The sequence below is a fragment of the Schistocerca serialis genome, chromosome 4, assembly GCF_023864345.2.
Source record: "Schistocerca serialis cubense isolate TAMUIC-IGC-003099 chromosome 4, iqSchSeri2.2, whole genome shotgun sequence".
NCBI classification, from domain to species: domain Eukaryota; kingdom Metazoa; phylum Arthropoda; class Insecta; order Orthoptera; family Acrididae; genus Schistocerca; species Schistocerca serialis.
In genome coordinates, this window is record NC_064641.1 from 346,978,164 (window position 1) to 346,993,603 (window position 15,440).

Below are 15,440 nucleotides of genomic sequence, written 5' to 3' on the forward strand. Positions count from 1 at the left end.
GGTTCTAGTGTGGCGGAGCCCCTTAATAATGCGTCCAAGTTGTCAAAAAGTCACCGTGCAAGCTGATGGTGGTTCCATAATGGTGTGAGCTGTTTACATAGAATGGCTTTGAACATATGGTCCACCTGAACCCATCATTTACCGGAAATGGTTATGTTTGGCTATTTAGAGACCATTTGCAGCCTTTCATAAACTTCACATTCCCAGGCAACGATGGAATGATTACGGATAACTATGCGAAATACGATTGGTTTGAAGAACATTGTGGACAATTCGGTCGAATGATTTCACAACCAAGATCGCCCGACGTGAGTTCCATCGAAAGTTTATAGGACGTAACTGAGAGGTCAATTCGGGCACAAAAACCTGCACTGGCAACACTTTGTCAGTTGTGGTCGCCTACAGAGGCAGCATGACGCGAAATTTCTACAGCGAACTATCAACGACTTCTTGAGTCCATGCCATGTGGAGTTGGTGCACTGCTGTTGTGTGATGCAGCACTCCATTTAACTCTATCTGTGTAAGCCTCTTCATCTCCAAGTAACTACTGCAACTTATATCCTTCTGAATATGCTTAGTGTATTCATTTCTTTGTCTTCCTCTACGATTTTTACGCTCCACACTTCCCTCCAACACTAAATTGGTGATCCATGTTGTCTCGGAACGCGTCTTACCAACCGATCCCTTCTAGTCAAGTTGTGCCACAAATTCCTCTTCTCCCCAATTCTATTCAGTACCTCCTCAATAGTTATGTGATCCACCCATCTAATCTTCAGCATTCTTCTGTAGCACCACATTTCAAAAGCTTCTATTCTCTTGTTGTCTAAACTACTTATCTTCCATGTTTAACTTCCATACATGGCTACAATCCATCAAGTACTTTCGGAAAAGACTTCCTGACACTTAAATCTATACTCGCTTTTGACAAATTTCTCTTTCAGAAACACTTTCCTTGCCGTCGCCAGTCTACATTTTATATCCTTTGTATTTCGACCATCATCAGTTATTTTGCTCCCCAAATAGCAAAACTCCTTTACTACTTTAAGTATCTCATTTCCTAATTAATTCCCTCAGCATCACCTGATTTAATTCGAATACTTTCCATTATCCTCGTTTTGCTGTTGTCGATGTTTATCGCACGTTCTCTCTTCAAGACAGTGTCCATTCCATTCAACTTCTCTTCCAAGTCCTTTGCTGTCTCTGATAGAATTACGATGTCATCGACAGACTTCAAGGTTTTTATTTCTTCTCCCTAGGTTTTAATTCCTACTAAAAATTTTTCTTTTGTTTCTTTTACTGCTTGCTCCACGTACAGATTGGATAATATCTGGGATAGTCTGCAAACCTGTCGCACTCCTTGCTCAACCACTGCTTCCCTTTCGTACCGCTCGACTCTTACAACAGCTGTCTGGTTTCTGTAGAAATTGTAAATAGCCTTTCGCTCATACCCTCAGACTTAAGGAAGAATATAATAATTCCAGTCCCTAAAAAAGCAGGTGCTCACAGGTGTGAAAATTATCGAGCTATTGGTTTAATAAGTCACGGTTGCAAAATACTAACAGTAATTGTTTACAGTCGAATCGAAAAATTGGTAGAAGCCGACCTCGGAGAAGCCTTAACCTGTCTTCTAAGATACGTTTTAGGGTCAGTACTGTCTCGCGTGTTCCTGCATTTCTACTGACTCCAAACTGATCTTCTCCGAGGTCGGCTTCTACCAGTTTTTCGATTCGTCTGTAAACAATTACTATTAGTATTTTGCAACCGTGACTGATTAAACCAACAGCTCAGTAATTTTCACACCTGTGAGCACCTGCTTGTTTTGGGACTGGAATTATTATATTCTTCCTTAAGTCTGAGGGTATTCCGCCTGTCTCACACATCTTGTTCACCGGATGGAAAAGTTCTGTCATGTCTGGCTCTCCCAAGACTATCAGTAGTTCCAACGGAATGTTGTCTGCTCCCGGGGCCTTGTTTCGACTTACGTTCTTCACGCAGCATGTTATCTATATCTCCCATGTCATCTTCATTTACGCCCTCTTCCATTTTCACAATATTTCCCTCAAATATAGCGCCCTTGTACAGACCCTCTATATACTCCTCCGACCTTTCTGCTTTCCCTTGTTTGCTTAGGACTGGTTTATCCATCCGAGCTCTTGATATTCATACAGGTGGTTCTCTTTTCTCCAAAGGTCTCTTCAGTTTTCCTGTAGGCGGCATCTGTCTTGCCCTAGTGATATATGCTTCTATATCCTTACCTTTGTCCTGTAGTCATTCCTGCTTAGCCATTTTGCTCTTCCCGTCGATATCATTTTTGAGACGTTTGTATTCCTTTTCGCCAGCTTCATTTACTGTTTTTATATTTTATTCTTTCATCAATTAAATTCGATATCTCTTGTCTTACCCGAGCATTTCTTCTAGTCCTTGTCCTTTTGCCTACTTGATCCTCTGCTGCCTTCATTCTTTCATCTCTCAAAGCTACCCATTCTTCTTCTATTGTATTACTTTCCACTGTTCTTGTCAATCATTCCCTAATGCTCCCTCTGAAGCTCTCTACAACCTCTGGCTCTTCCAGTTTATCCAGGTACTATCTCCTTAAGTTCCTATCTTTCTTCAGTTTTAGTCTACAGTTCATAACAAATAAATTGTGGTCAGTTGTCGTACAGTTTAATGCCAGGTTTCTAAATCTCTGTCTAATAGTTATACAATCAATGTGAAACCTTCTGGTGTCTCCAGGTTTCTTCCACGTATACAAACGTATTCTTAAACCAAGTGTTAGCTATGATTCAATTATGCTCTGTGCAAAGTTCTACCAGGCTACTTCCTCTTTCATTATTTACACCCAGTCCATATTCACTTTCTACTTTTGCTTCATATCCCTTTCTACTGTCGAACTCGAGTCCTCCATGACTATTAAATTTTCGTCCCCCTTAACTCTCTAAATAATTTCTTTTATCATATCATAAATTTTTTCAATGTCTTCATCATCTGCGGAGCTAGTTGGCGTATAAACCTGTACTACTTTGATAGGCGTGGTTTTCGTGTCTATCTTGGCTGCAATAATGCGTTCACTATACTGTTCGTGGTAGCTTATTCGCTTTCCTATTTTTCATTCATTATTAAACCTACTCCTGCATTACCCGTATTTGATTTTGTATTTACAACCCTGCATTCACCTGACCAGAAGTCTTGTTCCTCCTGCTACTGAACTACACTAGGTCCCACTATATCTAACTTTAGCCTAGCCGCTTCGTAGATCGTCAGTTTTGTTTTTCCTGATAACAACGTCCTCCTGAGTAGTCCCCTTCCGGAGATCCGAATGGGGTCATATTTCATCTCCGGAATACCTACACCAGAGGACGGTGTCATTATTTAACCACAAAGTAAAGCTGCATGTTGTCTGGAAAAATTACGGCTGTAGTTTCCCCTTGCTTTCAGTCGGTCACAATGCCAGCACAGCAGTGCTGTTTTGGATGGTTGCTTGCCAGTTCAGTCAATCATCCAGACTGTTGCCCCTGGAACTGCTGATGAAACGGCTGCTGTCCCTCTTCAACAACCACTCCTTTGTCTGACCTCTGAAGATCCCCCCCCCCCCCCCCCCATTGTGGTTGCACCTACGTTACGGCTATCTGTTTTGCTCAGGCACGCAAGCCTACCCACCAACAGCAAGGTCATAGGGGAGAGGGGGGGAGGGGGACATGCGGCTGTACGCCTAGGAGGTCCTACACGATATTATTAGGAGGTACCCCATGACTTTTGTCACTTCAGCGTGTTTTTTCCTTGGAGTCTATCCTGGATGTAATAAAAGCAATAATATTACCTCAGTTGATAATATTTCATACAGTTCAATAATGTGGAAGCTAGCAGAAATGAAAGAAGTAATTTCAAAACTTGGACGTTAATGTGAAGAAACATGGCAGAGATGCAGTTGGAATTGAAAATACGATCATAAAACAAGAGAATAAAGATGCTCGACCTTATACACATTTGAGTAAAAAGTAAATGAGTTACAAGGAGGTCCCGTGTTGCCCATTTGTATAACGACTGGGTGGTCAGGCGAGTCGCGTGAAGGGAATGCAGGCAAACTTTGTCTATCCGACGGCGTGACAGTCGAGTGCGGTACAAGTAAGATACGGTATGTTACTGCATTCGACTGCGTCGAGATAGCGGGTGCAGGACACGTAGCGCATTCGACTAGAGCAAAAAAATGATAAAATCATGCACAGCCACCAACTGACTGGCGACCACCTACAATGAAAATTATGGCACAGGAAAGTTAATTACTTAAAACACCGACCTGAGGCACTTAAACTGAATTAGTACCACGTAACTTTGGTAAAGGCAGGGTCGTGGAAACGACAGATTGAGAAAATGGAAAAGAAAAGTCCACATCATCTTCAGTGAAAGGAATGAAAGAGGAATTTTGCTGTTAATCGCCAAGAGAGTGGATAGATGCAAAGGGTACACTGGAAGTGCCTACAAAGTGACATGATAGAAGATGAAATGGGAGTCGATATGAAAAACATAGGGGATTCAACAGAGCTTTGGAAGAGTTGCAATCAATAATACGGAAGGTATAGATAACACCAAGACAACGGCCTTGCCGCAGTGGATACACCGGTTCCTGTAAGATCACCGAAGTTAGGCGCTGTCGGTTGTCGCTGGCACTTGGTTGACTATCCAGGTCGCCATGCGCTGTTGCCATTTTTCGGGGTACACTCAGCCTCGTGATGCCAATGCCGGTCAAAGAAAACCATCAAAACGACTGGGAGAGCAGTGTGCTGACCACACGCCCCTCCTATCCGCATCCTCAGCTGAGGATGACACGGCGGTCGTATGGTTCTAGAATTATAGCACTATCAGCTTAACATCTCATGTATCAATGTTACTGGCAGGAATGACATACAGAAGAATGGAAACGAAAATTGGGGGTCTGTTACCTGACGACCAGTTTTGCCTGAGGAAAGGTAAAGGCACCTGCGAGAAACAGTTCTGTTGTTGCACTTGATAATAAAACCGACTTGATGAAAATTGAGACACTTTCGCAGGATTTGTCGACCTAGAAACAACGCTTGATAGTTTAAAACGGAACAAGATGTTTGAAATTTTCAACAAATAGATATAAGTTGTGGGGAAGGCGACCATAAAATGTAGGGAACCGTACGGGAACAGTAAGAGTGGAAGAGAGGAGTGGTAGTAATGGGATTAGCGGTAAACTTAACAGCAAAAGAATGGAGGATCACAGTGTAAACGAAATGAAGGACTTCTGCTACCTTGGAAGCAAAATAACACATGGCAGACGAAGCAATGTGGACATAAAAATCAGAGTAGCAAAGGCAGAAAAGGCATTCCTGGGCAAAAGATATCTACTAGTATCAAATATTGGTCTTAGTATGAGGAAAAAAAATTCGGAGTGTAAGTTTGGAGAACATACTCGTAGGGAAGTTCAAAAATGGTTCAAATGGCTCTGAGCACTATGGGACTTAACTTCTGAGGTCATCAGTCCCATAGAACTTAGAACTACTTAAACCTAACTAACCTAAGTACATCACACACACTCATGCCCGTGGCAGGATTCGAACCTGCGACCGTAGCGGTCGCGCGGTTCCAGACTGTAGCGCCTAGAACCGCTCGGCCACCCCGGCCGGCCGTAGGGAAGTGAATCGTAGACTGCGAGAAAGACGGAAGAGAATTGAAGCTTCTGAGATGTAGTGATGTAGAAGGATGTTGAAAATAAGATGGGCTGATAAGAAATGAAGAGGTTCTCCGCAGAATATTGAAGGGAAACCACAATGTGATGGTAGGATATGTGTTAAAACATCAAAGAATAATGTACATCATACTAGAGAGACTACAGACGTTAAAAACTGTTGGGCAAGACAGAGAGGCGACTATAACCAAGAAATAATTGACGATGTTGGATGCAAGTACAATTCTGAAATGTAGAGCTTGGCACAGGAGAGGGAACCACTCAAAAGATGGAAGAAAAAAAATTAATAAGAAACAGCACTGATGAATTAAATATTGCATCAATCCTGAACTCTATTATCATGCCCGTTTCCTTTTATCGTTACGCTAACACGGGCTTTAGATAAAAATTCAGCTTATTATTCCCAGGACGTGTACTACCCATTTACTTTTGTACGTTTGCCATGTATCTAGATTATTTATGTAGTTCACACCTCTAGATTAATTTTTTAGTTTGTTATTACTATTTTACATGCTACATATTAATGCATGTGAAACACAAACCATGTGATACATTTATGTTTAGATCTCCTTTTGAAATGTGCGCCGTATCCAGCACGGTATCTTAGATACTAGGTGGTTATAACCAAAGTGGAACTACTCATGGAGGTCCAGTGTGGGCTGCAACAATCGTGTGGCGTGGAACTTTACAGACAAGCTAATGCGTTAATGTGGAACCGATTTAGGCTCGAAAAAATTAGTTCCAATTTTGGCCACCTTGCGCTGTATAGAATCTCGTCGACGACTCCGATGCCCGTGTTAAACAAATTGTGTAAGTGGTAGTTAACAACAAAATCGAAATCATACCTTTCTCACCTATTTGATCTTTACTGCCCTTGTCCCGTTTCTAGTCCATTACTTTTGGAAAAAATTCTATAAAAATGGTTCAAATGGCTCTGAGCACTATGGGACTTAACATCTGTGGTCATCAGTCCCCTAGAACTTAGAACTACTTAAACCTAACTATCCTAAGGACATCACACACATCCATGCCCGAGGCAGGATTCGAACCTGCGACCGGAGCGGTCTCGCGGTTCCAGACTGAAGCGCCTAGACCGCACGAAAACAATTCTATACGTCTTTCTTGCGTTCATAGCGCCAGATTTGCTCCTGTTGGCCAATTTGGGAACTTATTATTTTCTTCCAGCGAAATTCGCTTCCGCATTGTTGCAATAGAATATCCACCAAATTTCGCTGCCATGCGATAATTACAGCCCACGCTGAACATCTGTGAGAAACTACGCTTTAATTATAGTCATGGGGTACTTTTATCAATTTGTGTCATTAATTACTAGTAATTCTTTCGTTACTAATTATGAATGACCTTTTAATCTATATTATTTTTCAATGCAGTTCGTGTCTACTGAGTGGACGAACTGTGCTTGCAAGCTGTCTTGTGCAGGCATCTTTCCAGATGCAAACTGTTCTCCCTCGTTTGCAGTCCTGTTCCACAGAGACATTTCCCAGAGTGGCGTGTCAACAGCGCCCTGGGCGGTACCGGAGCCTGGAGCGCTGGACAAGGCGCGCAAGGTGGCGGCCATGGTCGGCTGTCCCACGGAGCCGAACGATGCGCTGGTCGACTGCCTCAGGACCGTCGACGACTACACCCTCACCGCCACCGAGATGAGCTTCTTAGTTAGTATTTCTATTGCTGTTTTATTCGCTGATTCCAAAGAAGACTTGGTTCACTCCATTCCAATTTAAAGTACAGTGTGACGACCACATGCCCGGACTATTGCAGGCCGACCAAGGAAGCCGCGCCTGCCGGTCGAATGGGTCCTGCGGGACCGCACTATGGCCACTTTTCTTTTTGAGGGTTTTAGCCTGAAGGCCATACAGAGATATGCGCCTCATTCGAGCAGTGAAACAGGCATCACGAGTGTAACAGGGAAATTTGCGAAAGCAACAACAGCAAGAGTGAATTATTCAATTCAACAACAAGTGTTTATTTACGATTCGTATGTGTGTACAGAATCTGCATGCACTGTTCGGAGGTTGTTTGAACAGAAGTTTCCAGGTGTCCGAGTTCTGAGTCGTGATGTAGTTCACAAATCAGTAAATAAATTTCGTGAAACGGGAAGTGTTCCAGACAAGAAGCGTAAACGATGATGTACAGTGATCACTGAAGCTCGTCTCGATAATATTGCATAACGCCTGGAAAATTCCCCTAAAACATCTCTTAGACATCTTTCGCAGCAAACACAAATATCGTGCACATCTGTACTAAGCTGCTTGGGCTAAGGCCCTATAAAGTATTTGGTGAAGGCTGCCGGTCTTGCTTACGAGATGAAGGCAGAGCTCACCATCTGCAGCATCGTTGACAGAACCGACTGCGGACCTTTGGTGCAGAGCCGGGTGGAGGGTCTGAATCAGAGGCTCAGACGGTTTTGCGACCGTGTTGGCTGCAGATTCCTTGACTTGCGCCATAGGTTGGTGGGGTTTCGGGTTCCGATGAATAGGTCAGGAGTTCACTACACTCAGCTGGCGGCTACACTGGTAGCGGAGGCTGTTGCGTGGACTGGGCGGTTTTTAGGTTAGAAGGCCTCGGGAAAGTACGGGGTGGGCTGCAATCTCAAAGGGTGCATGGCAAATACAGGAAGTGCTTGAATCAAGGAACAGTCGGAATTGTAGTTGTAAATTGTTGTAGTTGTGCTGGGAAAGTTCCTGAGCTTCAAGCGCTAATAGAAAGCACAGAAGCTGAAATCGTTATAGGTACAGAAAGCTGGCTAAAGCCTGAAATAAGTTCTGCAGAAATTTTTACGAAGTCTCAGACGGTGTACAGGAAAGATAGATTAGGCAGAATTGGTGGTGGAGTGTTTGTGTCTGTCAGTAGTGGTTTATCTTGTGAAGTCGAAGTAGATACTCCGTGCGAATTGGTATGGGTGGAGGTTATACTTAACAGCCGAACTAAGTTAATAATTGGCTCCTTCTACCAACCCCCAGACTCCGATGATATAGTTGCAGAACAGTTCAGAGAAAATTTGAGTCTCGTAACAAATAAGTACCCCACTCATACGGTTACAGTTGGTGGGGATTTCAACCTTCCCTCGATATGTTGGCAAAAATACTTGTTCAAATCCGGTGGTAGGCAGAAAACATCTTCCGAGATTCTCCTAAATGCTTTCTCCGAAAATTATTTCGAGCAGTTAGTCCACGAACCCATGCGAATTGTAAATGGTTGCGAAAACACACTTGACCTCTTAGCCACAAACAATCCAGAGTTAATAGAGAGCATCATGACTGATACAGGGATTAGTGATCACAAGGTCGTTGTAGCTAGGCTCAATACCGTTTCTTCCAAATCCACCAGAAACAAACGCAAAATAATTTTATTTAAAAAAGCGGATAAAGTGTCACTAGAAGCCTTCCTAAGAGACAATCTCCATTCCTTCCGAACTGACTATGCAAATTGTAACACTCCGGTTTAATCTACTTACTTATCCCGCTTGATCGAGATCTGATAGCAGCCCAAAACAGACATTAATTAATGTGACCGTGTACCTAATGGGGCTGGCAATCGGATTGGACTGCTACGGAGTTGTTACATTCCATTTTGTCCTTCTCGAATGCTGTAATAATAAAATGTCTGGTGGCAAGAAGAACGACAACACAGCTTCATTAATCAACAACCTATATTCATCACAAAAAACACAAAGTAAGGAGACAGCCACTGCCTTCGTCGTACAGAATTAATAACGGCTAATCTCAGCACAGGCCCTTTCGTTATTCATTATCGTCACACGCAATTTTAATCATTGTAATTCACCACTACAATCCAACACTGCAATCCAACACTGCAATCCAAATGATGCCGGCGCGGTAGACGCGTAATTACAATATTGGCACAAAAATGTCACTGAATCACACTATTAATTATACTTTTTCACTTTCCCGAATATTCCTAACACAAAGGGGTTAAACCACGGCGATGGCCACTCCCTTTGTCAGTACGGTCTTGCATTCCAGCAACAGACCTCCACCCGGCTCGGCCCACAGCGCGTACCACACTACTACTCTCAACACTCGTTCTCGCTCTCGCACCCCGACACACACTATCGATTGTTTGTCCTGTCGACCTGTGTTGTCGCAAAACTTATAGTAAGGGCCTACGGACCCCTTACATCCCCGCCCTCGAAAACTTCTTTGAAGCCACAGGCGTAAAAGAATCGGCTAGGGAATTAGACATCACTACATATGAACAAAACACACAGTGCAAATAAGTAATGAAATTACAATCACCAAGAAAATCCTTGACTCCGGTAGTGGGCTGCCTCTACAATAATATTCTACAAAAAGTTATTACACCTCAAAAATATGGTATTGTCCAAATAACACACAACATCAATCCTACTTACTTAACATAGCATGGTAAATATTTTTTTATAAACTTATCTTACCAAAAATTTCCAAAAACTCTTCACTTTCAAAGGTTTATACGAGTCATTAACTACATATCTGTTATAACTTACTATAGCAAAGACAAGAAAAGAAACTAGTTGAATGCCAGCTACCCCTTTGGTATGCCGTCCTTTCAGCAGGGTTCGTGCCGTCCATACTACTATCACTCTAATTTATAACTCACGTGGCCAACACTTATAAAAGTTAAGGAAGAAATTCACATCTTATTGCTACAGCAAAGACAAGAAAACAAACTAGGTGAATGCCAGCTACCCCTTTGGTATGCCGTCCTTTCAGCAGGGTTCGTGCCGTCCATACTACTACCACACTAACTTACAACTCCCTTCCCAACGCATATAAAAGTTAAGGAAGAAAAATCACAACTTATTTAAATCTTTAACACAAGCAAATTGAAATTGAGACAAAATATGACATTTATACATTGAATGCCAGCTACCCCTTTGGTATGCCGTCCTTTCAGTGGGGTTTGTGCCGTCCATACTACTATCACTCTAATTTATAACTCACTTGGCCAACACACATAAAAGTTAAGGAAGAAATTCACAACTTATTGATTACAGATTCCATAAATTTAAATGCTACATTGTACCGCTAAGCATGTCCTACATAATTATTTGCAACACTACAACTAATGTGGTCACCCAATGAAAAATTTTAAACTACTGATCATTTTATTTTGTCAAACATTACTGCCATATGTGAATTGTTATCAAGAAAGCTTAGATGAGAGGTACAATATTTCCTGTTATATTCACATTAATTCAAATCCACTATATGGATATTTGTCATTCATTACTCAGTTCCAGAATCCTGCTTCTAAAGCTTGACCTACGTATAACCATAATTGACTCTGATAGCTAATTGGATACATGAATTACTAATTATTCATTAGTTACACTTTGTTCTATCAGCTTACTTTAGATAAACATGTATACCTACAAATAACTTGCAAACAGATGTTGCTCATGTGCTAAATGACATACTTCAATACTTCAAACATCTCATACTCCATATTCTTCATTACACATAACTTAACATCAACTTCGACTGCAAATAAATATATATCTTCAACCTACATCAATTCTCCATATAATTCAATACTTCAAATATCTCATACTCAATACACATCATTACGACATAACTCCCTCAACTTAACAGCAACTTCAACTGCATATATATCTTCAACCTACATCAACTCTCCATATTCGCTGCAATAACCACATAAAAATACTACTTCAGGCTCCTTAGCCTCTCCATTCATCATATTTCACATCATTTATTCGAACAACTATCTCCTTGTGTATTTGTTTCTTTATATGTTCATCTACTTACAAGCTGATACACTACTTCAATTTTCTTACCACAGTTGACCTTTTCATGTCTCATAAAACAACTCTATAAGATTACACAAAATCTTGTTTGACCAATTAGCTTCCCACGACATTTTGTATACATTAGCGTTTTTATCTGGTTCTCATTTTATTACTTCTGGCACTATTCACTTTGTAATGTACTCACACTAAACTGAGCTTTCAACTTATTGATTCTTTGACACCTCACACACTACATCAACTACTTATCCTTATTTTAAGTCAACTATAAATTTACTACATGGTTCCTGACTGAATTACTTGGATGACCACTACCAATCCTAACTACTACTCACTAACTTTCTTAACCTAAGGATAGAGAAAGATGGTAGAGGAGTGACACTTGAAATTAGAAATAAAGTCTCACCCAGCTGGGAGTGTACCAGTCGCCACATGGTATACCAGCAAAAGAGTTGCTAGCTCCCTACACCTAACTTTCTTCAATTCGTACCTCTTGATCCCTTTGTCTATCACCTCTTCTCTCATAATTCCTGTCATCATCATCATCATCATCTCTCCCATGTTTGTGGTGAAACTGTTGACCATTGCCATGGTTCCTGTACCTATGGCCACCACCTCTTCCTCTATAATTTGATGAATTACCAAAATGATTCCTTGGGTCATTACTTCCCCCTCGGTTTTGATCATTAGCCTGATTATGTTACTGTGATCGAACAGATTCCAACTGTTCCAGTATTTCCATCAAGGCCTCCCTATCTTTAATTAGGCTCCCGGATACAGTTTCCTGCATTCTCCAGCTCATTCTTCTTTTTATTGCTGATATCATTACGTCATCACTCAGGGGTTGTTCCAAGGTCTCGTTCAATTCCCACAAATGTTCAGCAAACTCTCTCAACGTTCCTCTCCATGTATTAAGTGACTTGCGGTGGAGTAGGTCCTCAATTGCTGCACACTGATGACTTTTGGACTAGTATTTCTTCAAGAATTCCTCTTCAAACTGATCATAACTAGTAGTCCCTTCCTTCTTCCTGACTCCCCAAGTGAAGGCCTCACCTTCCATTCTATCTATTGCAAATTGAATCTTGTCTGAGTCTTTAAGATGTGCTGGGAAAACTCCTTTTAACCACTTCATAAATATCATTGGGTGCAACCCTCCTTTCGGTCTAAATTTCTGCCCTGTATTATTTTGGATGTACCGATTATCACTGCTCATCGAGGTAACGACTTTACCTTCCCCAACGGTTAAAGTGGCATTGCTAATTCGTTTATCAATTTCTTCTGTCTTGCTCTCCAATTGCTGCACTCCCTGTTGTAATTGCCTGACCTCCATTGCAACCCTCTTGTTATCCTCTTCCCGTTGCACGGCTATAGCATTTCTCAGATTGACAGCCAGTTGGTTTTGCCTATCTCCTATCCCCTTAACTGCATCATTGCATTGTTTCCGCATCTGCGTCACCTCGGCGATCCTTTCTCCCAGTTCGGCTTTAGTTTCTTCAACATCGTCTTCTATCTTTTTTGTCAACTTTCCTTCCATCTTCTCCATGTCTCCCTGGACTTGGTCTACGCTCTTCTGTAGCTTCCTCTCTCTCTCGTCGATGTCCATCTTCAGTCGCTCTTGTAACTCCTGCATTTCCTTCTTCAGATTACATTCCATCTTCATCTGCGATGTTTTGATCTCTAGTGCTATAGTTTCTTGTAAATCTTCCTTTAATGATTTGTGGAATATTTCTTCCCTTTCTCTAGCTTCTTGTAAACCTTTCTCTAATGATGCGTTATTTTCTTGTAAACCCTTCTCTAATGATTCTCGTAATATTTTTCCCTCTTCTCTAGTTTCTTGTAAACCCTTCTCTAATGATTCTCGTAATATTTTTCCCTCTTCTCTAGTTTCTTGTAAACCCTTTTCTAATGATTCTTGTAAATCTTCCTTTAGTGATGCGTTATTTTCTTTTAGCAAGGCTGCCAACATCGACCGTATATCTGCACCCTCTGAAACTGGCTTATTTCTCATTGTTTGTCCCGGTGTCTCGGAATAACTGGTTGAATGTGCTAATGGGCTATCTAATGACACTCCATAATCACTGATTCCTGAATCATCTCTGTCTTCCTGTTCTATCCCTTTCCTTTCAACTACTGCCTCACAAACCTGCTTATCTTCAGTAGACATGTTTGTTTATTTTTAATGCACAGGTAGGTAATATAGAATAACCTCTAGTAACCCAAAACACTCCTAATTACCATGAAACTAATTGTACCTGAAGTATTTTTCAATTAATCCCTAAATTGATACAATATGCAAGAGCATCGAACATAACAACTCTCAAAACCTAATCACTTCAAACATCAATTTTCACATACACAGCTTATGTAAAATGTTTTAAATAAGATAAATCATACTATTCATAAAATCTATACATATAAAATCCCCCCAAAACAATAAGCATATCTGTATAATTATCATTTAGACTGCGCAGTATGCATAAATAAGTATGCTCAATTTCAGAGTATTTTTCGCAAACTTTTCGGAAATTACTGCAATTGGGCACTTTTCCTAACACGCAATTCAGTTTACAAACGATTATTTACCGCGAAAACTGCACATTGCAATTTAATGTTATGTCAACCAGTTGTCTCCACTCACCAACCGACATTACCACGAGTCGCGATGTTTTGACGTTTGAAGTGGGCGTGGCGCTGTACTGCCGCCGGAACCGCGTGGGGTCTCGCTGTGGTGGGACATCGTAGTTCTCAGCCGGCCGCTCCGTGGCGCTGCAGGCGCGCGTAGTTTGTAGTTCGGCTGCTAGATGTCGGGACGGCGCTCGGTGTAGTGCGTCTGTGCTTGAACTACTCTTTGCACAGGTAGTTGGGATGACGTGTGAAATCACCTCGCAGATTGAAGCTCTTTGGCGCAACTGCTACACGTGTCTGCGTGACGTCACTCAATAATTGCGTCGCCACAATACATTGTCGTCCGCATACCAGTTTATGGGTCCGCATGAAGCTGTCTGAATTTCACTATTCAAAAAACAATTTCAGTCACAATATTACCATTAAACACTTCTGTAAAGCTTTCGTGACTAATTCTTGGCCCGTTTGTCGTGATAATGTTCACACGTGTCCTTCTTTGGTGTTCACTTTTCACAGTTTTCCGTGTGGATTTACGCATTTGCACATTATAACACAGTTTATTGACACTATTATTCTCATCTAATATGGCAAGAAAAAACAGTTTATTCACAATCGTAAGGTATTATTACTTCGTATTGTTCAAAAAAATGCAATGTTTCTTGTCGCGATTTTAAAGTTTATGCTCTGTCCCGATTCAACACTGGAAAATATTTTCTTCGCGTTAAATAAGATAAAATTACCTATTGTTCTTTGCGATTCGTCCGAAAATTGCACTTGTCCTTTCACGGTAGGCCAAGGGTGTAACACTCCGGTTTAATCTACTTACTTATCCCGCTTGATCGAGATCTGATAGCAGCCCAAAACAGACACTAATTAATGTGACCGTGTACTTAATGGGGCTGGCAATCGGATTGGACTGCTACGGAGTTGTTACATTCCATTTTGTCCTTCTCGAATGCTGTAATAATAAAATGTCTGGTGGCAAGAAGAACGACAACACAGCTTCATTAATCAACAACCTATATTCATCACAAAAAACACAAAGTAAGGAGATAGCCACTGCCTTCGTCGTACAGAATTAATAACGGCTAATCTCAGCACAGGCCCTTTCGTTATTCATTATCGTCACACGCAATTTCAATCATTGTAATTCACCACTACAATCCAACACTGCAATCCAACACTGCAATCCAAATAATGCCAGCGCGGTAGACGCATAATTACAATATTGGCACAAAAATGTCACTGAATCACATAGTAATTATACTTTTTCACTTTCCCGAATATTCCTAACACAAAGGGGTTAAACCACGGCGATGG

General features: G+C 41.4%; 1 protein-coding gene across 1 annotated transcript in view; it reads left to right on the forward strand.

The window, feature by feature from the left end:
* LOC126474449 (esterase E4-like) overlaps nt 1-15,440 on the forward strand; it is an 82,895-nt gene that overhangs the window by 18,745 nt on the left and 48,710 nt on the right. The window contains exon 3 of the mRNA XM_050101921.1: nt 7,099-7,380. Within this exon, the coding sequence (XP_049957878.1) occupies nt 7,099-7,380 (282 nt within the window). The remainder of the gene's footprint in view (nt 1-7,098; nt 7,381-15,440) is intronic.